The 24,508-nt window shown below is 38.6% G+C and overlaps 4 protein-coding genes across 4 annotated transcripts; all 4 read left to right on the forward strand.

The window, feature by feature from the left end:
* The first annotated feature begins 1,012 nt into the window (after positions 1-1,012).
* On the forward strand, positions 1,013-1,903 carry LOC136278993 (adenosine receptor A3-like). Its single transcript, XM_066162325.1, has one exon. It carries the CDS (start codon positions 1,013-1,015, stop codon positions 1,901-1,903), a length of 891 nt encoding a protein of 296 aa, XP_066018422.1.
* Positions 1,904-9,938: 8,035 nt separating this feature from the next.
* Positions 9,939-10,841, forward strand: LOC131770387 (adenosine receptor A2a-like). Its single transcript, XM_059086094.2, has one exon. It carries the CDS (start codon positions 9,939-9,941, stop codon positions 10,839-10,841), a length of 903 nt encoding a protein of 300 aa, XP_058942077.2.
* Positions 10,842-11,664: 823 nt separating this feature from the next.
* Positions 11,665-12,670, forward strand: LOC136278994 (alpha-1A adrenergic receptor-like). Its single transcript, XM_066162326.1, has one exon. The coding sequence runs from the start codon at positions 11,768-11,770 to the stop codon at positions 12,668-12,670; it is 903 nt and encodes a 300-aa protein (XP_066018423.1). The 5' UTR covers positions 11,665-11,767.
* Positions 12,671-16,519: 3,849 nt separating this feature from the next.
* On the forward strand, positions 16,520-17,554 carry LOC131770388 (QRFP-like peptide receptor). Its single transcript, XM_059086095.2, has one exon. The coding sequence runs from the start codon at positions 16,655-16,657 to the stop codon at positions 17,552-17,554; it is 900 nt and encodes a 299-aa protein (XP_058942078.2). The 5' UTR covers positions 16,520-16,654.
* The last annotated feature ends 6,954 nt before the right edge of the window (positions 17,555-24,508 follow it).

Consider the following 24,508-nt stretch of genomic DNA (forward strand, 5'->3'; position numbering starts at 1 on the left):
ATATTAACTGGACCACCCCTTGGCAAATATATTTATTAGTAGCAAATAAGATGTTGAACAAAAACCAAGAGATCATGGTCAAATAAAACGTAAAGATAATTTATTACAAACAAAAGAACTGTATGTTTGTTCCAATCGAAAGATTTTACAGTGCAAAGTTATGCAAATGATCTTTGACCTGAATCTGCTTTTGGTCGATGATAGCGAGGTCAGAGGATAACATCGACCGAAACTATTAGGCCGGTCATATTTAAGTGTCGATCCTCCTTTTAACGCCTTTATAACAGCTAGATTTTTTCTTAAATATGTGATCTAGACAGAAATTAGTTTGTACAAGTTATGGGAAGAATACTTTCGCAATAAAATATTGAAGAATACGACGCTTTATCGTCAGTCAGTCACACAGGTCACGGTCTCTTGATTCGCCGGAAACGAGCAGAAAAATAGAAGACTCTCGCTACGATTCCGCTGACGTGTCATGGGCTCATCTGGTTTGGGACGATGATATGTATTGCCCTCGGGGTGTTGTCAATTAATCAGATCGACCGAAACCAGGTCGACAACTTACGAACCAGCCAAACATTTCGTTAACAGCGCCATCGATCAAAATGTCATTACACTCCAACAAAAGACCCGCTTTTCTGTTCAAATCTGCCAGAAACTGGCTCAAACGCACTTCCTATTCCATGAGTACACTGTAAAATACGCTTAGTGCTTTCCGTTCATAAATGCTAAAACTGGGCAAGAAAAGCCAATGTGACGTCACCTATTATTATTAGTAGGAACGCTATCAGAGAGGTCTAAGCTAATGAAGAAAGACTTCTTTTGTTTGAAATTTGTGGTCCAATTACCATTAACTGATATCTCTAAGCTCTTTAGGCAGATGCATGTGGAGTTGAATTAAAAAGATCTCCCACTCGCATACTGTTCCATATCTCCTTTCATCAACGCTTCAAGTCGACGACAAATTTACGCGGTTATCAGATCAGATTCAGTAATACATCAAGAAAGGATGGATTTTATTCGGGTGGTTTTTTGGTTTTTCATCTTCTTAAGTTTGGTTGGAAACTGTTGGGTTATTTTCGTCATCACAAGAAGAAGACAATTACGGACAACAGCCAACTGGTTCATTCTTTCCTTGGCGGCGGCTGATCTGGGTGTTACTTGTGTATATTTCTCGACCTACGTGATTTGCGAAGTGATTTTGGATACGTGCAATGAAAAAGTTGCTGGGATATTCACCTTTTTCTTCGCGAACGTCTCCGCCATCGGGTTGATCGCCATGGTTGCGGAACGCTATGTTGCAATTGTGCATTCGCTGAAATACGTCCGTGTTTTCACGACCGCCAGAAGAACATTTATTATAATAGGGGCCTGTTGGGGATTTCCATTTCTATTCACCGTTTTGAGACGCGCCATGTATCTTGCCGACGGCAGACATTCGGTTGTTAAAACCCGTATAGTCGATGTTATTTACATTTTGCTTTTTGTATTGTCACCAACAGTGCTTCTCTTGACAGCACATTTTCATATCCTATTAATTGCTCGCAAACTCTCTCTGCAAATGAGAGCTCTCATGAAACAAGTTAGATTTAACATAACTGCAAACTCTTTGAAAATAAAGGAAATTAGAAACGTGGGAATAAAAGCATCCACAGTGAGGTTGGTTTCTGTACTAGTTGCTATTTTTACCGCTTGTTATGGAATAGGTTTTTACGTCGTGAGCTGCAACACCTTGGAAACTTGTCACGTGTCCGAATATATAAGAGTGATAAATAGGTTGCTTCTATTAGCCAATTCTACGTTAAATCCTCTTGTGTACGCGTTCCTCAAAGAAGACATCAAGAGAGAATCAAAAGCTTTTCTTTGCTTCAAGAGGCACTTAAAAAAACTTCCCTTTTAGATTCATCAAGAGTGACAAGTTTGGAGAATTCCTTTCAGCGATGCTGACACGACAAAGTATGAAATCTGATCATGCAAAATGGCCCGCGAACATTGTGAATACATTTAAATTTAGAACTAGGCGTAGTGCTGTTGATTCATGGAAATAAAGCGAAAGACTATTGAGCGATTTGAATGTTTTTATAGAATTTTAACAGGTCGGTAGTTAATATCACCCCTCAATCTGTCACCTTCTCAATTTATCTTTTTGTGCCAAAGAAAGGTTAGGCCCTGTTTGGTTCAGTGATGTTTAGGCCATAACTGTTTTTTTTCCCCCATCGTATAGAATAGTCCTAATTCAGTGTCCATGAGTTCATGGATCTTCTGTCAGCAGAAAAACCTAGTTAATATAAGCTGAAAACGTGCAAATGAATAGATCCTCAGTATTGGTACTTACGAAAACTAATGCATACCGCTTACAAAAATAACTTTCTTCTCTACTGCCAATTTTTAGCTATCATCTTTTAGGGGACAGATATGGAAACGCAGAATCGAAGGTAGACTGACAAAATGAAGAGAAACGAACGAAAGAAGAAAGGGAAAAAAAATGCTATTTCCGTCCCCAGGAACTACGCAGTATTTATCATTGGGGCGCCTTGAAAAAGGCATAAGCTTCATAGGGGAACAAAACAGTAAGACAACTATACATGCTTTCCCTTTGTGGAGAGCCACTATTATTAATTATAAGTCCTCGCAGGAGCGAAGTGAATGTTTCCAACATGCTAAGGGACACAGACACTTCAAAGGTGCATTTGTTACGCTACGTGTCGCATGATTGTGCCTTTTACCAAGCAGTTGTTTTACTCTTTGTTGAATAAAAAATAACTGGCAAAAATCCCTGAAATTTGGTTCCCGAACAATATAAAAACCAACCTTTCTGCCAGCAGCTGCATACATTTGAAGGGTCAATAAAACATGTTTCCATAAGCTGTCATAAATTTTTCCATCGAGTGTTTGGAACGCCTTTAGAATGCAAATATAAACCTCTTTTTTCGCCGTTGCATATTTATATTAGCTTTTGACTTCAAAATGACATGCCAAAAGTTTAAGTGCTCAAAGTGATCAGAAAATTAAGAATGCTTATTCCATGGTCCGGGATCATAAGCCGCTGCTGTATCCATCTTTGTCTTCGTTGAGCATCCGTTACAACAATCCAAGAGGCAGTCCTCTCATGCATTTTTATGAACGAACAGCCTGTTTCAAGCCTTATATGTCCGGGAATGTGAGAGATATTTTAATTAAGCAAAGTGTGACTTGCACAATAAACAAAATATTGCTCCTCTGCCAACACTCTGGCGACTCGAGTGACATTTATACTGTTACCACTCAGCAGAATGTTCGATGATTTTGGTATTTTATGTATGTTACTATTGCAGATTGATCAATTGATTCACTTTTCTTCCTTCCATATTATTCCTTGTCTTCACAGCAATTTTCTTCTTTTCAAGGCGCATCTTGATTTTCTAGAAACTTAGATATGAGACAGAGGAAAGCCTGAACTTCTGATAAACATGTCGTGGGAAAAATTGGGAAAAGTAAAGAGCTTATTTTCCCCATTGCTTATATCAGCTTGCGAGAGCAGATGCCCTTTCGGCTTTTAGGTCCAAACTAACAAGCAGAAAGTTGACTAAGTACTCAAAGTGATGGGTGAATTAAGAAAGGCCATTTCCTAGTCTGGGATCTTAGGTTAGCTGATGCATCCATTTATGTTTAACAACAGATATAACAACACAAGAAGCTGTCTTCTTCTGCAGTCTTGCGATCAAAAAGCCCTTATCTAGCCTTACGTGCCCATTAAATGTAGGGGATATTTTAATTAGGCGAAGTGAAAGTTGTCTAATTTGTCTTACTCTCTGGCAACGTAACTGACATTTCTATTGTTGTCACTCAGAAGAATGATAAATTAATCATTTATTTTTCAATATAGCCTGACAATTCAGTTTAATCAACTAACACTCTGCTTCGCCCCCTCGAGGCCTTGAAAAATAAGCTTAACTGCTGGGCAAATAAGGAAGAGTCATTTCAAAGCTATCGTACGAACGAGATTGATTGTTTCCAAGGTAGCTCACGAATGAAGACCCATGGAGAGCGCATTCATCAAGCCTAGAGTCGCTTAGCTGTGTCTTCCCATTCTAACTGTTTATTGAGTTCTTCATTGAATAAAAATCATCTTTAAAAAATTATTATGGTTTGTTTTCTGTCAGTTGTGAAAGCTACTTTTCTGTCAATAGCTGCATACATTTAATGGGTAAATAAAACATGCTTTCATTAGCTCTCAAAAAGTGATTGGAATTTTGAATTGAAGAGAACGCTTCTCGACAACTGATTAAAAGCTCAATTTTTTGCCGGTGGATATTCTTATAAGCTTGCGAGAACAATTTCTGTGTTCAAAATTGCTGGTGGAAAGTTTAGTAAGTGCTCAAAGTGATGGTGAATTAAAATGGCAATTTGGTAATCTGTGATTTAGGTTCAAGAAACTATCCTCTGTGATCGAACGGACTGTTGTCATGTTAAATACTCCAAAAATTGTTATTTTTAATGGGCTAAGAATAAGCATAACGAACTTGAACAAATAATTCCAAAGAAAGTTAATTCAAATGCCACTGGTAGAGGAATAAGCATGTTTATTTTATCGTGGGTGTCATGGAGAAAACAAGGAAAAGTCTATCAAATGTCAGCAGGTTTCCAAAATAGTGAACGGACAACTTATCTTCGATTAATAATTTTCTGATTTTTATTAGCACCCCTCTTTTCGTTTTAACTTTTAATGAACTTTTAAGAAAGTAAGTCTTGAGTTATTATCTTAGACATATATGAATATTTAGTTTTGCAGTGTAAAATTATACATTAATAGTTTAATTAATACAGTTTTTTAGAGGATTTAAAGTGGTGATGCATAATTCTTTTAGCTGATGTTGGAAGTCTTGGTTCCATTTCAGTTCATTCATAGCATGCGTTTCGATAATGATAATAAAAATATGTGACAAGGTATCACCGACACAAGACACTGTTTGGTGATGATCAATAAGTTATTGGCTGTCGAAATCAAACGTTACTCTCGATCGCTTTGCTGACTGAATAAAAGGCAATGACATGGAACGGGTATGCTCTATTAGTTTGCAAGCTCGTAATTGTCCATGTTGACAAAAGGTCCATAAATGCCAAAACTGTGCAAAAAAAAATAACACTTAATGACGTTACCTATTGTTGTTAGTAGGAACGCTATCAGAGAGTTATTAGCTGATGAAGAAGGACTTCTTTTGATTGAAATTTGTTGTCCAATTACCATCAACTGATATCTTTGAGCTCTTTAAGCAGCCGCATGCAGAGTTTTATCAAAGAGGTCTCCTCCGACTCGGATCTGAAAACTCGTTCTACTACCTGATATCTGCTTTCTTCAACGCTACAAGTCGACAGCAAATTTACCTTACAGGAGCAGATTCAGTGAGACAATCCGTAAAGGATGGATTTTATCCTGGTGGTTTTTCTGTTTTTCACCTTCTTAAGTTTGGTTGGTAACAGCTGGGTTATTTTCATCATCGCAAGAAGGAGAAGATTACGGACAACATCCAACTGGTTCATTCTTTCCTTGGCGGCGGCTGATCTGGGTGTTACTTGTGCATTTTCGCCCTACATGATCTGCAAAGTGATTTTGGATACGTGCAAGGAAGGAGTAGGCGTGATTTTCGCCTTTTCCTTCGTGAACGTCTCCGCCATGGGGTTGATCGCCATGGTTGCGGAACGCTATGTTGCCATCGTGCATTCGCTGAAATACGTCCGTGTCTTCACTACCACCAGAAGAACATTCTTTATTATTGGGGCCTGTTGGGGATTTCCATTTCTATTCCCCGTTTTGCAACTCGCCATGTATCTTGCCGGCGGGGTAAGACATTCGGTTTTAAATTTCCCTTTATTAGGAGTTATTTACATTTTTCTTTTTGTAGTATTACCAACAGTACTTCTCTTGACAGCTCATTTTCATATCCTCTTAATTGGTCGCAAACTTTCTCTGCAAACGAGAGCTCTCATGAAACAAGTTAGATTCAACATGACCGCAAACTCTTTAAAAATAAAAGAAATTAGAAACGTGGGACTAAAAGCATCCACAGTGCGGTTGATTACTGTACTTGTTGCTATTTTTACCGCTTGTAATGGAGTAAATTTTCACATCCTGATCTGCCACGCTCTCAAAATTTGTCATGTGTCCCAACATACACTAGTGATAAATAGGTTGCTTCTATTAGCCAATTCTACGTTGAATCCTCTTGTGTACGCGTTCCTCAAAGAAGATATCAAGAGAGAATCAAAAGCTTTTCTTTGCCGCAAGAGGCACTGAAAATTACGTCCCTTCCAGGTTCTCCAGAGTGACAAGTTAGGAGAAGATTTCCATTCAGCAATGCTAACACGACAAAGTATGAAGCGATGCAGAATGGCACGTGAACATTGTAAATACATTTGGATTTAGTACTAGTTATAGTGCTGTCGATTCATGGAATTAAAAGCGAAAGGCTATTGAGCGATTTGAATGTTTTTATACTATTTCAACAGGTCGGTAGTTAATTTCACCCCTCAATAAAACATGTTTCCATAAGCTGTCAAAAATTTTCTATCGAATTTTTGGAACGCCTCTAGAGAGCAAATAAAAACCTCTTTTTTCGCCGTTGCATATTTACATTAGCCTACAAGAGCAGATGCATTTTTCAGCTTCTTTTTTTCCAAATAACACGCGGAAAGTTCACAAAGTGTTCAAAGTGATCGGAAAATTAAGAATGCTTATTCCCTGGTCTGGAATCGTAAGCTGCTCTATCCGTCTTTGTCTTTGTCTAGCGCCCGCTATAACAATCCAAGAAATAGTCCCCTCGTACATTTTTATGAACAAACAGCCAGTTTCAAGCCTTACATGCCCGGAAGTGTAAGAGATATTTCAATTAAGAAAAGTGAAAGCTGTCTCATAACTTGCACAATAAACAAAATATCGATCCTCAACCAACACTCTAGCGACTCGCATGACATTTATACTGTTACCACTTGGTAGAACGTTCGATGATTTTGGTATTTTATATATGTTACTATAGTTGCAGTTTGATCAGTTGGTCCACTTTTCTTCTTCCCATATTATTCCTTGTCTTCAAAGCAATTGCAGTGCATTCATCCATTGTAAAGGTATACTTCATTACTTGGAGATAACAAGAGTAATTCTGCGTCCTCATGGTTTTAAGCGTGCGACTACTTCTCCTAACCCTTCTAGTTTGCGCTTTGTTGTCGATTCACAGGCTACATTGTACTGATAAAAAATTGTAGTGTTCTATAAATGACTTTTTTTGAAGCTACTCCTGGATTAGATTGTATGAAATATGTACGTTTGGTCAGGTTAGAAGTAATTAAGGTTATTATCTACACAATCCACTTTTGTTTGGTGACTACCACTGGGTGATTAGCTGAAAAGACCAAGGGCAACTCTGTTTGTTGATTGATTAATTTGAATGACAAAAGTGATAGCTTACAAAGGAAATTTTCTTTCTTATTTTCCAACTTTCTGGTTCAGAGCAAATAACAGCTGGTCAGTTGAGTGCAATATCTTCTTTATCGACTTTTGACATTAAAACGTATCTTTATATGCCTTCTTTTGTCACCTTCACCCATTCCTGGTTTGGACCCTGTACGATGAGAAGCAAAACTTCTGTCAACAGCTGCATCCATTTGATGGGTCTTGCTCGAAACATGCATGAACTTTCAACTGAAGTGAACGCTTCTCGACAACAAACAATTTCTTTTCGCCAATGCACATTCATATTAGGTAATTAAGTGTTAACAGCTGAGTTGAAAACGTAAATTGGCCACCGTAAAGAGTAAAAAAGCTGACGTTTCGAGCGTTAGCCCGAAGAGAGTGATATGTTAGGGTGACGAAGGGCTAATACTCGAAACGTCAGCTTTTTTATTCTTTACGGTGGCCAATTTACGTTTTCAACTCAACTGTTAACACTTAATTACCTGCTACACTCCCCCACCGACGCAGCACCGCAGTTTCTTTTGAAACTTACCCCGTTTATTCATATTCATATTAACGCGCGAGAGCAGATGTCTTTTCAGCTTCTGCTTTCAAAACTATACGTGGAAGGTTTAGTAATAACTTAAAGTGATCGGTAAAATGGTTATATGCTGCACATTTTTCTAATTGAACGAAGATCTCTTTATAGTCCATTTGAGTCCATTAATATTTATGGGAGATGTTTCGAGAACAATAAAGAATTAGTCTCACTAGATGGCTTAGAGATGGCAAATTGCACAGGAGTTAAAAGTTATGTGAACTTTAATTACGAAGTAAATGATATTGAAGAGTGTTCCTTTTTATCTTCGAAAGCGTAGAAGGAAGAAGAGGAACTATTTTTTAATTTAATAGTTAAATGTAAGATGCTTAAAAACACAGGGTGTATCATCCAAATGTTGGAGCCCAAAAGCGAGATGAACTCAGCTTTACGGAATGAATCCTGACATCAGAACTCAAATATTCCTTCCGAGTAAGATGACGAGCTCTTGGCAGGTTGGTGTGTTTTGTAACTAATTGTATTGTTGGTACTATTTCGCCGTTTCAAAAGCAGAATCCTAAACATGCGATCGTTCTTTTTAATTTCTTTCACATTTTCTTACGATTGGTCACATGGGGTATTCAGTCCTAAATGACCACTTCTTACCTGAAAACTGTGGCGAAAAAGCCATGTATTTTTAGTAAAAAAAAATTAGTTGTCCTGTTGCGATGACCAACCAATCAACTCGAAAATCGATTTCATATTGTAAGTGCAAAACCCATTGACTGCCTTTCTGGTAATTTTTCCGTCGATGTTGTTTTCGTCTACCTTTAAATGTTGTGGATATTTTACTTTCAAATAAATAATGAATTGAAGAATAAAATTACCAACGAACAAAATATCTCTTCTCGTAACGTATTCCATCGCTTTTACATCTCCAAATCTACTCTCAACTGTGATAACTTCCCTCGCTTAAAATCAACTCGAGATACGAGATGTCAAATCGGTCATAGATTGTAAAAGAGGTTTATGAGTAAAGAGCTTTTTAACTTGTCTTTGTTTATTTCCTCGCACCCTAATACATACAGCTAGCAGTGTTCGCAGCAGCGCGCCAAGAAACCCCGGCAGGAAAAAAGCTTCTAAAACTCCATTTCTTTAGTTAATGATCGCCTTAAACTAAATTGCTTTCTTAGCAATTAGCCAATTATGTACTGCAGGCGAAGGATGCGGTACACTTCGTTATATTTCTTTACGGGTCAATGTTCTAGAAAAAACTTGAGCGTTCTGCTGCGCTGTGTGATCCGTGAGCGTTTTCATCGTGGTTTGAACTTGCTGTTTGCGGTTTAATTCCCCGGAGTGGACATACCGTTACTATGTTTTTTTTAGCGTTTAAAATCGACTTTGATTAAAATACATGGTTTTGGTGAAAACCCTCATCCTTTTCAACTCCCACGACTGTCTTGTTGTGTGTATCAATAGAATAGGTAAGCAAATTTGCAATTAATGTTTCGCGAGGGGCTAGAGAAAATGGTTGACTCCACGAGAGTGAAGCCAACGCTTTTAATAAGGTCGTTTGTTAACTGATTTATTTGAATAAAAAAAAGTGATGCCTTAGACAAGGGTATGTTGTTTATTATTTGGCAAACTTTTAAACATCTATGTCAGCAATAATGCAGATACTGTCCAGAAATATGTCAGTGACGATATTTATAATTATTGCTAGGGCGGCTGTAACCGAGCAATTGGCTGGTGATGAAAGGACTTTTGTGATTAAAATTTGATGACAGATAAGCATGTAAATGACATCTTTAAACTCTCTAGCCAGCCAGCCATAGAGTTGTATTGAAAGAACTCGCCTCCGAGTGGCATTCTGAAAACCCTTTAATTAAACGCCCTTGCTTCTATCAATGCTCCAATGTAAATTTTCATCATCCATCCAGATCCATATACAGTTACGAAATCAAAAAAAGGATGGGTATTGACTGGATTGTAGGTTGGTTTTTCACTTTCTTTGGTCTGTTAGGAAACACCTGGATTATTTTCATCATCGCTAAAAGAAGAAGGCTACAAACGACCACAAACTGGTTCATCCTTTCCTTGGCGGTGGCCGATCTGGGTGTTACTTGCGGATATTTTCCAGCGTCCATGATCTGCAATGTGCTTGTGGATACATGCAACAACGGCCTTCGCCTCATATTCGCGAACTTTTTCAGTGAAGTTTCTGTCACTTGCTTGATCGCTATGATTGGTGAACGCTATATCGCTATCGTACATTCGTTGAGATACATCCATTACCTGACCACTTCTAGGGCAGTCACCGTTATCACGATCTGCTGGGCATTTCCTTTTCTTTTAGCCATTTTCCGGCTTATGGTCTATCTTGGCAGCGGTGAGGATTTAATCGCAGAAACGCCTGTATTCGCTTTCATTCACATCATGCTTTTTCTATTCCTACCAACAATATTTCTTTTCGCAGCACATCTCCATATCCTATTAATTGCTCGCAAACTCTCTCGTGAGATGAAAGTTCTTTTGAAACAGGTGAGATTTAACGTAGCAGCAAACTCGGTAAAAATAATGGAGGTTAGAAATGTAGGATTAAAAGCATCCACAGTCAGGCTGGTAACTGTGCTTGTTATCATATGTATGGCGTTTTACGGAATAGACATCCATCTGTCGATATGCTTTTATTTTAATCTCTGTGATGAGTCCTATTATGAAACAGTGGCAGCTGAAATGCTCCTCTTGACCAATTCTACGTTGAACCCTCTTGTGTACGCTTTTCTCAAAGAAGATATCAAAGCAGAATCAAAAGCTTTCCTTTGCTGCAGAAGGAAACTGAAACGATGTCCTTCTCAGCTTCATCCAGAGTAACAAGCCGCGAGATAAATTCATACCTCGGTGACTATGAAAATGGGTAAAAACTGACACACGACTGAAAATATCTGTGCTCAAGAGAGTCTTTGTTGCGTGCTCTCCCCAAATATGCATGATAGATGACTTTTTTGCATAGGTCTTTCATCGCCATCATTGTCCGAATAAAGGCCTGAGAAACAATGTAACTGCAAGTGATCATAAGATGCTTCGCGAAAACCTAAGGATTCCCCTGGATTGAAACCGATTAAAAGCAAAGAACTTGTAAACAACTGTACTTTCTCTATTGTAAGCCTTGAGCCATCTGTTACAGCGATGAGAACTGAACACTGAGAATTTGTGTATAATTACAAGAATGTAGAGAGACGAAATTAAACAAATATTAATGTCCATGAGAGAGGAGGAGGGTATGTGTACGCAGATTACGTAGTTTCAAGGACTAGTGGCTCCCGTCTTTGTGTTTTGTTGTCGCTTCGCAGCTTAAATATGCGCATAAAAATATGTTGCGTTATGTCATTCAACGACTTTTATAAACTGCAGCTCTGTAGGATCGCATGAGATATGTATATACGGCGGGTTAAAATGAATCAATACCGACATAATACATTTTGTCTGAGTGATTGGCTGACATGAAAGGAAGTAACTGTGTTTGTTGATTTATTTAAATAACAAAAGTGACAAAAAACCAAATATACAGAAGCCGAGCAAATATAATTTGCTGACCACACTTAACGATGTTAATAGGGCACAAGTCAGAGACCAATTGGCTCTCCAGAAAGTCGCACTCAAACGTGTGTTAAAAGAACTCACCCTCGTGTTACAATCTAAAAACCCGTCAATTTAATACCTTTGCATCCATCAACGCTCCAAACTCGTCGGCATATTTTCATTATCAATTCCAAATTCAGCCTCACAGCGAGCAGAAGATGGATATTCACTGGATTGCCGGTTGGTTTTTTACTTTCTTTGGCCTGTTGGGAAACACCTGGATTATTTTCATCATCGCTAGAAGAAGAAGATTACAGACAACAACCAACTGGTTCATCCTTTCCTTGGCGGTGGCCGATCTGGGTGTTACTTGCGGATATTTTCCAGCGTCCATGATATGCAATGTGCTTGTGGATACATGCAACAACGGCCTTCGCCTCATATTCGCGAACTTTTTCAGTGAAGTTTCTGTCACTTGCTTGATCGCTATGATTGGTGAACGCTATATCGCTATCGTACATTCGTTGAGATACATCCATTACCTGACCACTTCTAGGGCAGTCACCGTTATCACGATCTGTTGGGCATTTCCTTTTCTTTTAGCCATTTTCCGGCTTATGGTCTATCTTGGCAGCGGTGAGGATTTAATCGCAGAAACGCCTGTACTCGCTTTCATTCACATCGTGCTTTTTCTATTCCTACCAACAATATTTCTTTTCGCAGCACATCTCCATATCCTATTAATTGCTCGCAAACTCTCTCGTGAGATGAAAGTTCTTTTGAAACAGGTGAGATTTAACGTAGCAGCAAACTCGGTAAAAATAATGGAGGTTAGAAATGTAGGATTAAAAGCATCCACAGTCAGGCTGGTAACTGTGCTTGTTATCATATGTATTGCGTTTTACGGAATAGACATCCATCTGTCGATAGGCTTTTATTTTAATCTCTGCGATGAGTCCTATTATGAAACAGTGGCAGCTGAAATGCTCCTCTTGACCAATTCTACGTTGAACCCTCTTGTGTACGCTTTTCTCAAAGAAGATATCAAAGCAGAATCAAAAGCTTTCCTTTGCTGCAGAAGGAAACTGAAACGATGTCCCTCCCAGGTTCATCCAGAGTAACGAGCCGCGAGATAGCAGAGATAGCATAGGTCGTTCATCACCATCATTGTCCGAAAAAAGGCCTGAAAACACCGTAACTGCAAATGATCATAAAATGCTTCACGAAAACCTAAAGATTAAAAACATTTCTCAAGACTGAAACCAATGATATGCAAAGAACTTGTAAACAACTGTACTTCCTCTATCGTAAGCCTTGAGCCATCTGCTGCAGCGATTAGATCTGAACGCTGAACGTCTTTGTGTTTTGTTGTCGCTTCACAGCTTAAATATGCGCATAAAAATATGTTGCGTTATGTCATTTAACGACTTTTATAGACTGCAGCTCTGTAGGATCGCATGAGATATGTATATACGACGGGTTAAAATGACCCTCTTGTGCACGCTTTTCTCAAAGAAGATATCAAAGCAGAATCAAAAGCTTTCCTTTGCTGCAGAAGGAAACTGAAACGATGTCCCTCCCAGGTTCATCCAGAGTAACGAGCCGCGAGATAGCAGAGATAGCATAGGTCGTTCATCACCATCATTGTCCGAAAAAAGGCCTGAAAACACCGTAACTGCAAATGATCATAAAATGCTTCACGAAAACCTAAAGATTAAAAACATTTCTCAAGACTGAAACCAACGATATGCAAAGAACTTGTAAACAACTGTACTTTCTCTATCGTAAGCCTTGAGCCATCTGCTGCAGCGATTAGATCTGAACACTGAGAATTTGTGTATATTACAAGAACGTAGAAGACGAAATTAAACAAATAATAATTTCTGCAAGTCCATAGTCCTAATAGAATATACAGCGATATAGTATACAACCATGTGACTGTAGAAATTTAATACTGCATTTCTCAATTGCATCAACCCCGCTGATAATGGTTCGACTCATTTTAAATCAATACAGTGATTATTTGTATTTCTGTGTTAACAAACCATGCGCTTTGTATGAGATGAGGGCTGCGCACAAGTTTCGTGGTTCAAAGAAAAAAATAGTATGAAAGAACATTGTGGGGTAAGTATTTGACTATGGAGCCAACAGACCAGAAAACAAACCTTTAAGAAAACAAACCTTCATAGGGCGTCTTTAGTAATCAAAAGCTCGATTATGAAAGAGTTTCCCTTCGACACAGTTGTTTTAAAGCTGTACAACAAAAACATATCGATTCCTTTTATGAATTTCGGGATGGATGACAGCGAAAAACTGCCTATTATTGCTATTGCAGCAATAGATCTGTGTGTTACATGCGTCTTCATACCCGTAGTATGTACATATTCAGTACTGTTCTATGTCTGTATCTTGCTTCGTTACTCATATAAAAACAAGCAAGAGAAAAATACCTTGGGTAAAAAGGGGAAGAGTTTGAATAGCTGTCGTAAACTGGCCAATTAACACTGTCCATGAAAGAGGAGAGGAGGGTATATGAACGCACATTATGTAAGTTGAATGATCTGTATAGAGATTGGAATTCAAATTTAATAATTGGCTGACTCAAGAGGCTTGCGAGTTTTACAAACTAAAGACCTAAAAAAGGATACACTGGTTTTATATATTGAAAGCTCATAGGCTATACAGTGTCGGATCTAGGAGAGGGGCCCCGGGGCCCGACCCCTTCCACCCCTTTTATTTTGGTTTAAAAAAAAGAATCGCAAAAGGAAGAAAAGCCGGCAGGCCAAGCGACAAAAAAAGCGCCCCCCCCCCCCCCCCCCAGCTCAACGTCTGGAGCTCCGGGGACCCCGGCCCGACCCCTTCCACCCCTTTTATTTTGGTTTAAAAAAAAGAATCGCAAAAGGAAGAAAAGCCGGCAGGCCAAGCGACAAAAAAAGCGCCCCCCCCCCCAGCTCAACGTCTGGAGCTCCGGGGACCCCGGCCCCACCCTCTCCACCCCTTTTATTTTGGTTTAAAAAAAAGAATCGCAAAAGGAAGAAAAGTCGGCAGGGCAAGCGACAAAAAAATAAGCGCCCCCACGCCCCCCTCCCTCTCAGCTCAACGTCGTACGTGGACAGAAAAGAACGGGCTTTCCAAGGTATGATATTTTTATTTCATACATGCTGAGATTTACTCTGTGAAGTACGACGCGAACCACTGTGAAAATACATCGTTCGTCCAATCAGAGTCAAGAAAGATAACATTTTACAGTATAAATCTCAGTATGTATGAAATAAGATCTGATGGGTTGTGGTATGATGTGGTATGATGTGTTTTTATAGTGTTGTGCAAGATTAATTAAAAAATGTAAAATAGTCAAGTCTCAAGGAAATATGGAAATTTTCTTGACTACACAATCCTTTCTAACTTATTGCTATTACAAGGGAAGCTGTTGGAGAGCAATTTACTGATGGGATAGATTCCTCTTGTTTGAATTATCTTCCAAAGAGTATGTAAATTACAACTTTTAACTCTGTATCCAGCCGCACGAAGAGTTGCATTAAAAGTGACCGTCTCAGACTCGCTATGTGAAAACCCTATTATCAACATCGCAGTGATTTACTTTTCACTCTGCCTATTTTATTACACATGAAGTCAATTTCATTTTAAAAAGGTCACTTTTCGCCGATGAGTATTTATATTGGCAGCAAGAGCGGAAGCCTTTTCAGCTTCAGCGTTTAAAAAGTACGCGTGGAAAGTTTAGTAAGAGCTCCTTTGTCTTATCAAGCTGTACTAAATTACCAGCTTCGCGCCTTCGTTTCCTTTTAAGTATAAATGAACTTTGGGCTCCAGTGAAGTTTGATATGAATTGATCTTTTATAATAAGGATTCATTTTAGTCACAAATGCATATTTTGTTTTGCAAAAGGAGGGATTAAAGCGGAGGCAAATTATTTTCAGTTAAGGTAGGAAGTCTGTGGTCAACAGGAGTCCATTCATAGCAGTTGTATCCCTAAAAGTATAAAATCAGTCTCACTGATTGGCTAGGCGTTTGAAGAGTAAAATACATCAAATCATGTTTGTTCTTTAGGGCGCCAGGGCTAAGTAGATCTAACACGCCACCTGCGCGTAAAAAAGGAAAAGAAAAACATCCTCAGTACGCAATATCTAATAAGGGCACTAACATTTTCCCCTTGCTTTTTATACAGCCTTTCATATCCATGCTTTCACTGAGACCTATTAGTTTGAAGATATCGCTTTTAACATTAATTTAAGCTTAACAATAAGAAGTCTGCAAGCACGTTCTAACGTTAGGCCGCGACTGGATGGTATCTCGTCAGTGGCTTCGTTGCTTCTGCTGTGGCCCTCATGTCTAAGCACTTATCAGGGCTGTTTCCAGACTGAAGGGTACTGAAGCAAAAAAATCCTGGCTAGTGCAGTCATCCATAGCACCAGTATACTTCATTGCTTGGGGAAAACAAGGGTTGTTCTCTATCGCCATGAACTCATTCCCCCCCCCCCCTCCGCTACCCCTTCTTTGGTAGTTAAGTTAAGTCTTGCGGCCATAAAAAAAGGTTTATTCTCCATTAAAGGTCTAGCGGCTCCCGTCTTTGCGTTTTGTTGTCGCTTTACAGCTTAAATACGCGCATAAAATGTGTTGTGTTATATCATTCAATGACTTTTAGAAGGTGCAGCTCTGTAGGATCGCATGAGATATGTATATATGGCAGGTTAAAATGAATTATTACCGACATAACCCATTTTGTCTAAGTGATAAGCTGACATGACAAGGAGTAACTGTGTTTGTTGATTTATTTAAATAACAAAAGTGACAAAAACACCCGAATATGCAGAAACTGAGCATAAATAAATTACTGAGCACACTTAACGACGTTAACAGGACACAAGTCAGTAATTGGCCGGTGACTGCCATTTGTTGTCCGGTAAGGATTAGGATGATTTCTCTAAACTCTCCAGCAAGTCGCACTTAGACGTGTATTAAACAACTCACCCTTAAGTTACTAACTGAAAAATCCGTCAATTTAATACCTATGCATCCATCAACGCTCCAAGTCGTCCATAAATTTTCAATATCAAATCCAAACCTAGCCTCACAACGGGTATAAGATGGATATTGACTGGATTGTCGGTTGGTTTTTTACTTTCTTTGGTCTGTTGGGAAACAGCTGGATTATTTTCATCGTCGCTAAAAGAAGAAGATTACAGACGACAACCAACTGGTTCATTCTTTCCTTGGCGGTGGCCGATCTGGGTGTTACATGCGGACATTTTCCGGCGTCCATGATCTGCAATGTGCTTGTGAATACATGTAACAATGACGTTCGCATAATAACCGCTTTCTTCTTCCTAGAAGCTTCCGCCCTTTGCTTGACAGCCATGATTGGAGAACGCTATATCGCTATCGTGTATTCGTTGAAATACGTCCGTTTAATGACGACCAAAAACACAATTATTATCATCGCGACCTGTTGGGCAATTCCATTTCTTTTAATCGTTTATGAACTCATCATCTATCTTACCAGCATCGATTATTACGCTATAGGAACACCTATATTCGTTGCTATTTACACAGCACTCCTCCTAGTTTTACCAACAATACTCTGTTTCGGGGCACATCTTCAAATTCTAGTAATTACTCACAAACGCTCTAGAGAGATGAGAGTTCTTTTCAAACAGGTTAGATTTAACGTAGAGGCAAACTCGGTGAAAATAATGGGATTTAGAAATGTTGGAATAAAAACGTCCACCGTAAGGTTGGTGACTGCACTTGTTATTATATTTATAGCATGTTACGGACTAGAAATCCGTGCGTCAATTTGCACTTACTTCAGTCTTTGTAATGTATCTGATCATGAACTAGCAGCAACAAATTTGCTCCTATTGGCCAATTCTACATTAAATCCTCTTGTGTACGCGTTCCTTAAAGAAGATATCAAGAGAGAAACAAAAGCTTTGCTTTGCCGCAGGAGGGAACCAAAACTACGTCCCTTCCAGGTTCATCCATAGTAGCAACGAGCTGGAAGAATTCCTTCCAGCAATGCCGACTAAAAAATAGGAAAAAACTGGGACGCGACTGGAGAATTATTGCAAATAGTCTTAATTCAGTGAAGCAAATAAAGGTTGTTTAATTTGCAAGCAATATCGCTCTTCAGGTAACTTTATTGACGGGTGGTCTGTTGTCATTTATATATTTCATTTATTTTTCATGGCGTCAGGACATGCTACTCAGATCTATTACGCCAACTGCGCATAAAAAAACGAAAATATACTCACCCATGCTACACCTAATTAGAACAGCATTATTTCCCCCTGCTTTTTCGCAGCTTTTCATTTTATGTTTTTAGGAAGACCTGAATACATTTTTGAAGAACACGCCTCTTACACCTGGGCATAACTGTAATACTCTATGAACAGGTTCTGACCGACGTTCAAGCTCGACTAGTTTTTATTTCATAGCTTCACTGCTTCTGCCGTAGCCCCCGTGTCGATGCACCTATCAGAGGCTGTTTGCAAGTATAGATTACTGACACAAAAACTACAGCCAGTCCAGTCATCTATCACGTAAACGTACTACATTATTTGTGGACAACAGGGACATATTTTGCATTGCCATTAATTAAGCCTACTTTTTCTGAAGTTAAGCTACATTTTGCGAACGGAAACAATCGATTACTTTCCATTAAAGGTTGAGCTGCTCCCAACTTTAACATTCTGGTTTGTGGTTTGTTTGCAGCTTCTCAGGCTAAATAACACCAGTAGAAAATGTGTTGTGTACTAGCAGTGATGCTTTGTTATGACGTTACTTACTCTGTTGCATAACAAAAAGGACATCTTATAGCGTTCTTTATATTTTGCAAATTTTAGCCATCAGTTTCCTCACTTATTGTTCTGAAAGGGCGGCTGTGGTGATATGCTTTTATTTTAAAATTTGTATCTAGCTACTCATAAAAAAGTAGCATTTCATTTGCTAGTTCTGGCCAATTCTACGCTAAATCCTCTTGTCTACGCGTTCCTCAAAGCAAATATTAAGAGAGAGTCAAAAACTTTCTTCCTCTGGAGGACTCTAAAACAACATCCCCTTCAAGTTCACTCAAAGTAACAAGCTAAGGTTAGAGAAGTGTTCATTCAAGCAATGCTGATTAGAAATTAGATAATGACTGAACAAAAAACTGGTAGCCTTTGTAAAATAGATTTGAATTTAATCCTAAATGTAGTAAAGCGAAAAGCCACAAAACGATTTCTGTTGTCATTCAGTTGGATAGAGCCTTTTCAAAGTTATCGTAGGCACGGGATCGATGTTCCGACGTAGCCAACGGATAAAGAACCACAGAGCAGCCACAGAATATTGCTTGGTGATGCGTTTCTATTCTACGCGTTTGCTTAGCATTTTGCTGAATAAAAGTTTTGATCAAAGTCTTTGGGATGTGGTCCTTGTACGATGAGAGAGCATCATTTTTGCTAAAAGCTGAACGCATTTGTTGAAATAATGAAACGCACTTCCATTTGCCGTCATGAATTATTCACTGAGTGTCTCCAACTTTAATTGAAGAGAAAGCTTCTCGACAAAAAACAAAAAAACCCATTTTTCGACGTGCATATTCATGTTAGACAGCACTGAGAGATGCCTTTCTAACTTCTCCGTTCAAAATTCTACCCTAAAAGTTTAGTAACTGCTCAGAATGATCGACAAATTGTCCTAGAATCGAATTTTGGGCTGCATTATAAGTCTTCGTCCAGCACCGGCTAACAATTCCCATTGAGCAAACTTGTGATCTATCAACCTATTTCTGGTTTCATATGCCGGAAAATGCGAGGAAAATTTCAATTAAGTAAAGTATAGGGTTGTCTAATTTGCAAACAATATCGCTATCCTGTTAACACTTCAGCGACTTCCTGACAATTGTCAAGTTCTTGGCATCTAGTAGAGTGATAAATCATTTTAGTCTTCGATATAGACTTCAAAAGCAGTTTTATCAACTTACACACTTTTCCTTCCTTGCCGCCATAGCACTGTTCTTCTTTTTAAAAAAATGGCGTGATATTATACAAAGTTAAGCATTAAGGCAGGGGATCAACTTTTGACTCACAATCCATTAAGAAAAACCAGCAGGTGCATTCTTATTCATATAACAATTTTCTAATTTTATTGTACTAAGGATAAACATGATAAGCACGGACAAATAATTCATGAGAAATTTTAAGCAAATGTCATTGGTAAAGGAACATTTTTATTTTACTGTGTGAGTCAATGACAGAAAATTGAAAAACTCCCTCAAATGTCCGTAAGTTTGGCATCTCAGTGAACAGCCAGTCTTTTTCAACAATTAATTTTTGAGTCTTTTGAACCCAAAAAACCTAGTTATTTCCTTTTTTTTGACCAATGCTAAACAAAAAATTCTAACTTCGGTTCGTCTCTTAATTTCGTTCTGAACATTGATCAAATTTTGATTACAGCGAAATTTGATTCTGAATAATTTTCTATATCTAGGCACCAATCTTAGATGACATCAACATACTTCAAGTTTTGCAGTAGAAAGTTATGCCTATGTACCTAAATATATAGATATAGGTGTTTTAAGAGAAATGTTGCACTCTTTTTTTTAAGCGGTAGTAGCACATATATCGTCTATTTGAGTCCGTTCATTATAGGTGAGTCGATTACTAATAAAAAAGGTTCATTGATTAGCTTAGCGTTGGCAAACTGCGTATAGGAGTAAAAGTTAATGCGTAATTTTATTTACAAAGTAGATGATATTGAAGGTGGTTACTCCTTACAGCTCTGGACACGCTACGCAGATATACCGCGCCAACTGCTTCATAAAAAAGGAAAACACACTCATTATGACAACACCTAATGAAGGCAGCATTAATTTTTCCCCTTTTCATTGATACTGATTTCTATATCTATGTTTTCACTAAGTACTTTAGTGAAGGAAACGCTTCTTACGCTTACGCTAAAAAATATGTAGCTTATGCGTGAATAGATCTTGTTGTTACGGCACGACTACCCCGTATTAATGTGTCTTCGCGGCTCATGTCACAACCTCCATGCCGAAACACCTATCAGGGCCGGTTTGCAAGCCATAGGGCGCAAGAAAAGAGATACCAATGGTTTTTTTCTGCATAGCCATGACATAACCATTATTGGTTTAGTAGAGTTCTGTGACAAAGAAAAACCACCGAGGTGGAGTGACTATTAATGGGTAAGTTAATTATCATTTTGCAAGCTAATATCATCCGTTTCTATACGAGAAGATCTCAAATTGCAAAAACTGTTCAAAAATATATCAGTGATGTCACCAAATGTTATGAACGGCCCTCAGGGAGTGATTGGTTACCAACAGAAAGATCTCTTTTGTTAAATTGTTTCTGGCTGTTATAAACTGTCAATTTGCAAAGTGAAAATCCTTCAATTAATTACTCCTCGTATTGACATGCTTCCGTTGACGTTCCTAGTTACAAATTAATTTTCAGTGTCAGATCCAGATTAAGTCACACAGCCAGTGAAAGATGGTTATTGACTGGTTCTGGATCGTAGGATGGTTTTTCATCTTCTTCGGTCTGGTTGGAAACATCTGGGTCATTTCAATCATTGCCAAAAGGAGAAGATTACAGACAACCACAAATTTGTTCATTCTTTCTTTGGTGGTGGCCGATCTGTGTGTATATCTGTGTGGCGGATAAATGCGATTACGGCGTTCGTATAACATTCGCCTTTTTCTTCAGAGACGTTTCCTCCATGGGCTTAATTGCCATTGTAGCAGAGCGTTACATCGCTATTGCGCATTCGTTGAAATACGTCCGTGTGTTTACCACCACCAGGAGAACATTCATGATCATTGCAATCTGTTGGGTAATTCCATTTCTCTTTAATGCAATTTTTCTCAGCAAAGCTTCGATTGAGAAACGTCTGCATTTTTTTGTCATTTACACAGTGCTCTTTGAACTGTTACCAGCTCTTTAACTCTCAGCTGCACATCTGCATATCGTGGTAATTGCTCGCAAACTCTCCCTCGAAATGAAAGCTCTTTTGAAACAAGTTAAATTCAACATAGCAATAAACTCCATGCAAGTAACTGAAGTTGGAAACGTGGGCCTAAAACTTTCCACAGTGAGGTTGGTAACTAATCTCGTTATCATTTTTATAGCACATTATGGATCTCCACATCTGGATCTGTAGTACCTTTAATCTTTGTAAGGTTTCTGAACGTGAGGTGACAGCAACTAGTTTGCTCTTGTTGGCCAATTCTACGTTAAATCCTTTTGTATACGCGTTCCTCAAAGAAGATGTCAGGAGAGAATCAAAAGCTTTTCTTTGCTGCAAGGGGCACGTAAAACTACGTGTCTTAAAGGTTTATCCAGAATAGAAAGATATGGGCCGATTTCCTTCCAGCAATGCTGACTAAAAAATACTACCGAACTTGTTAGATGTGTTTTAATTTAGCACATTCTTAGGTTGATCAGTGGAGACAGCTATTTGCCGCCGTAATGTGTTGTGAACAAGTTTCGTTTTCTATGGTGTACACTCTGCCTGGAGCACAATTCAGGACGTTTTCCTATGAGTCTCTTGTTGCTGTCGGTGTCAGCTAAAAGGCCTGAAAAAGCCGAAAATGTGATCATTAAAGGCTTAAAGAAAAACGAATGACTTCTAAAATCCTCAGCATGATTGAATCTAACAATGAATAAAGAGCTTGTAAACAACAACATTCTCTGTTGCGAGCCTGTAACCATATATTTCAGCGAATAGATGTCAAAAAGGCATAGAGATTCTTATATCAGAACATAGGTAAAGATAATTAAATCAAAAATAACTTATAAAAATCTTAAATGCTGTTAAGAAATACAACCATGTAACTGCAGAAATTTAATCCTGTTTTTCTCAACAGTCATAATCCCCTTCTTGGACGGCAAGCACTTATGAAAATTTTATCTGCACAAATAAGAATCATTTATATCTTGGTCCTGACGAACCATGTGATGTTCATGAGATAGGCATCTTAACGAAGTAATGGACCTCACAGAGAAAAATATAATTCAAATTAAGATTATCAGGAAAATACAAAGTTTATCAAACAATTTGGCTTTAAAGCAAACAAACCGGTGTGGAGGCCTTTATGGGACATCTTTGACAATCCGACGGTCGATTAAGGAAGCGTTTTCCTACCTGGGAATTGTTTTAATGCTGAAGCGAAAAAGTCATGCTGAAGTTTGACCCATTGTTTACCTGACGCAGTTTAGTTATCTTCACAGTTCTGTAACGTCAGTTTACCGTCCACACTCTCTTTCGAATCGTGTTGAGTCATCAGAGTAATGTTTAAGTCTAATTTGGATAGGTTGGCAAAAATAAATGATAATCTTTTATTTTTTCGTAGGCCTGGCTTCCAAGCTTTCTTGTATTCTCTTTTGCCTAAGTTTCTCAAACAATCTTTCCACTGACTGCTCAGCGATTAATTCCAGTCAGTAAGAGGCTATCATAAACTGGCTACTTAGCGCTGATTCAGTATTAGTCTTTCCAGGAGAGGAGGGTGAATGTAAAATGTTTGTGTAGGATGTGCTATACTTCTTTATGCAGATTGGAATTTAAATGACGGCTTCAACCAGCTGACTACAAGAGGCTTCACAAAGTGCGTAAACTGACAGAGAAGTGTAACACATGCGCCGGCGCATATTCAGACGAGGATGGTATTTCACTGGTTTTTGGATCGTAGATTGGTGCGGAACACTCATTATTTTCATTATTGCGAAGAGAAGAACACAAAAATGTAAGCAACTTAGTATAGAATAAAAAAAATAAGATAATAAAAAATAATAGAAAATGGGCTTGTTCTTTCTTTGACGGACTCCGATGTCAGCATCATGAGCGGATGCTTTCCACGAAGGTTCTGTGATTTTTCACATTTACGTTCTGTCCTACAAAAACGCTTTTGTCCTGTATTTCCTAAATACATATCTTTGCGTTGACTGCCACGATTTTTGCCAACATTCATTCGCTTAATTAACTCCGTGTTATTGAGACAAAGTCAACAATAATCATCATCTCTACGGCTTCTTGGGGGAGAATTCTAAGAATTTTCACTGCGCTTCGTCTTACGTGCAAACAACCCTTCATGGTCAGCCGAAAAAGACTGCAGATATTCTCCGTAGCGGGATTTGCAACCACACCAATCGCAGCTACTCTAAAAAATTTGCTCGTTTCCCGTAAATTTGCAATAGAAATGACAAACTCTTGTCTTGATTTGATGTGGCGGCAAAATTGGTGAAACTAATTTTGTAAACCATCATTAAGGAGGTTTATTCTTCACTTTCTGATTTTCGATGAGTACAGAAGAAGTTAATAATCTACCTTATGAACTTTGCGTCGTTTCCGTAAAATGCCATGACGAACTAATAAACATTGTTAGAATGTAGCCATAACATTTCTTGAAGATAGTGAGGCTGAAAGCGTTGTCATTTATCCGACGCAGGCCAGGAGGAAAAAAAACAATTGCAGTAATTCAACCCAAACTTCCAAAAACAAAATCTGAGACACTGGCAGAGCCGACTCCATCAATTAACTCCGCGAGAATGGTAACTTTATCCGCTTTTGGAACAAAGATGAGGGAGAGGACGTCTTAAAAGATAGTCGCTGCGAAAGGCCTCCTCACCGTTAGTCTTTGAAAGCAACTAGGTTTTTGGTACTTTGAGTGATTAAGGAAAGGATGTTGAACTTACTAAGTTGAGCAAGAGGCATCCTGCGTGTGCACTACAAAGTTTTTTTTTCTTGAACTGAGCGAGCTTGTCGTGCTCATACAATTCAGAGAAATGACTGAAGAAACAACGAGCAACTTAGTCTGACTCAAAGTTGGCGGTTATCGTCAATTTAACATAAGCACTCAGGCCTATACTGCTATGGCATATAAATGTGAAATTAAGGTGCAAGGCTGTAAAAGCAGACCTGTTGGAATAAGCCTGATGATCGTG

This window comes from Pocillopora verrucosa, chromosome 2 (assembly GCF_036669915.1).
Source record: "Pocillopora verrucosa isolate sample1 chromosome 2, ASM3666991v2, whole genome shotgun sequence".
NCBI classification, from domain to species: Eukaryota; Metazoa; Cnidaria; class Anthozoa; order Scleractinia; family Pocilloporidae; genus Pocillopora; species Pocillopora verrucosa.

What these genes read in the sequence shown, in the direction of transcription:
- LOC131770387 (XM_059086094.2), top strand. Translation starts at nt 9,939, where the DNA reads ATGGGTATTGACTGGATTGTAGGTTGGTTTTTCACTTTCTTTGGTCTG.
- LOC131770388 (XM_059086095.2), top strand. Translation starts at nt 16,655, where the DNA reads ATGGATATTGACTGGATTGTCGGTTGGTTTTTTACTTTCTTTGGTCTG.
- LOC136278993 (XM_066162325.1), top strand. Translation starts at nt 1,013, where the DNA reads ATGGATTTTATTCGGGTGGTTTTTTGGTTTTTCATCTTCTTAAGTTTG.
- LOC136278994 (XM_066162326.1), top strand. Translation starts at nt 11,768, where the DNA reads ATGGATATTCACTGGATTGCCGGTTGGTTTTTTACTTTCTTTGGCCTG.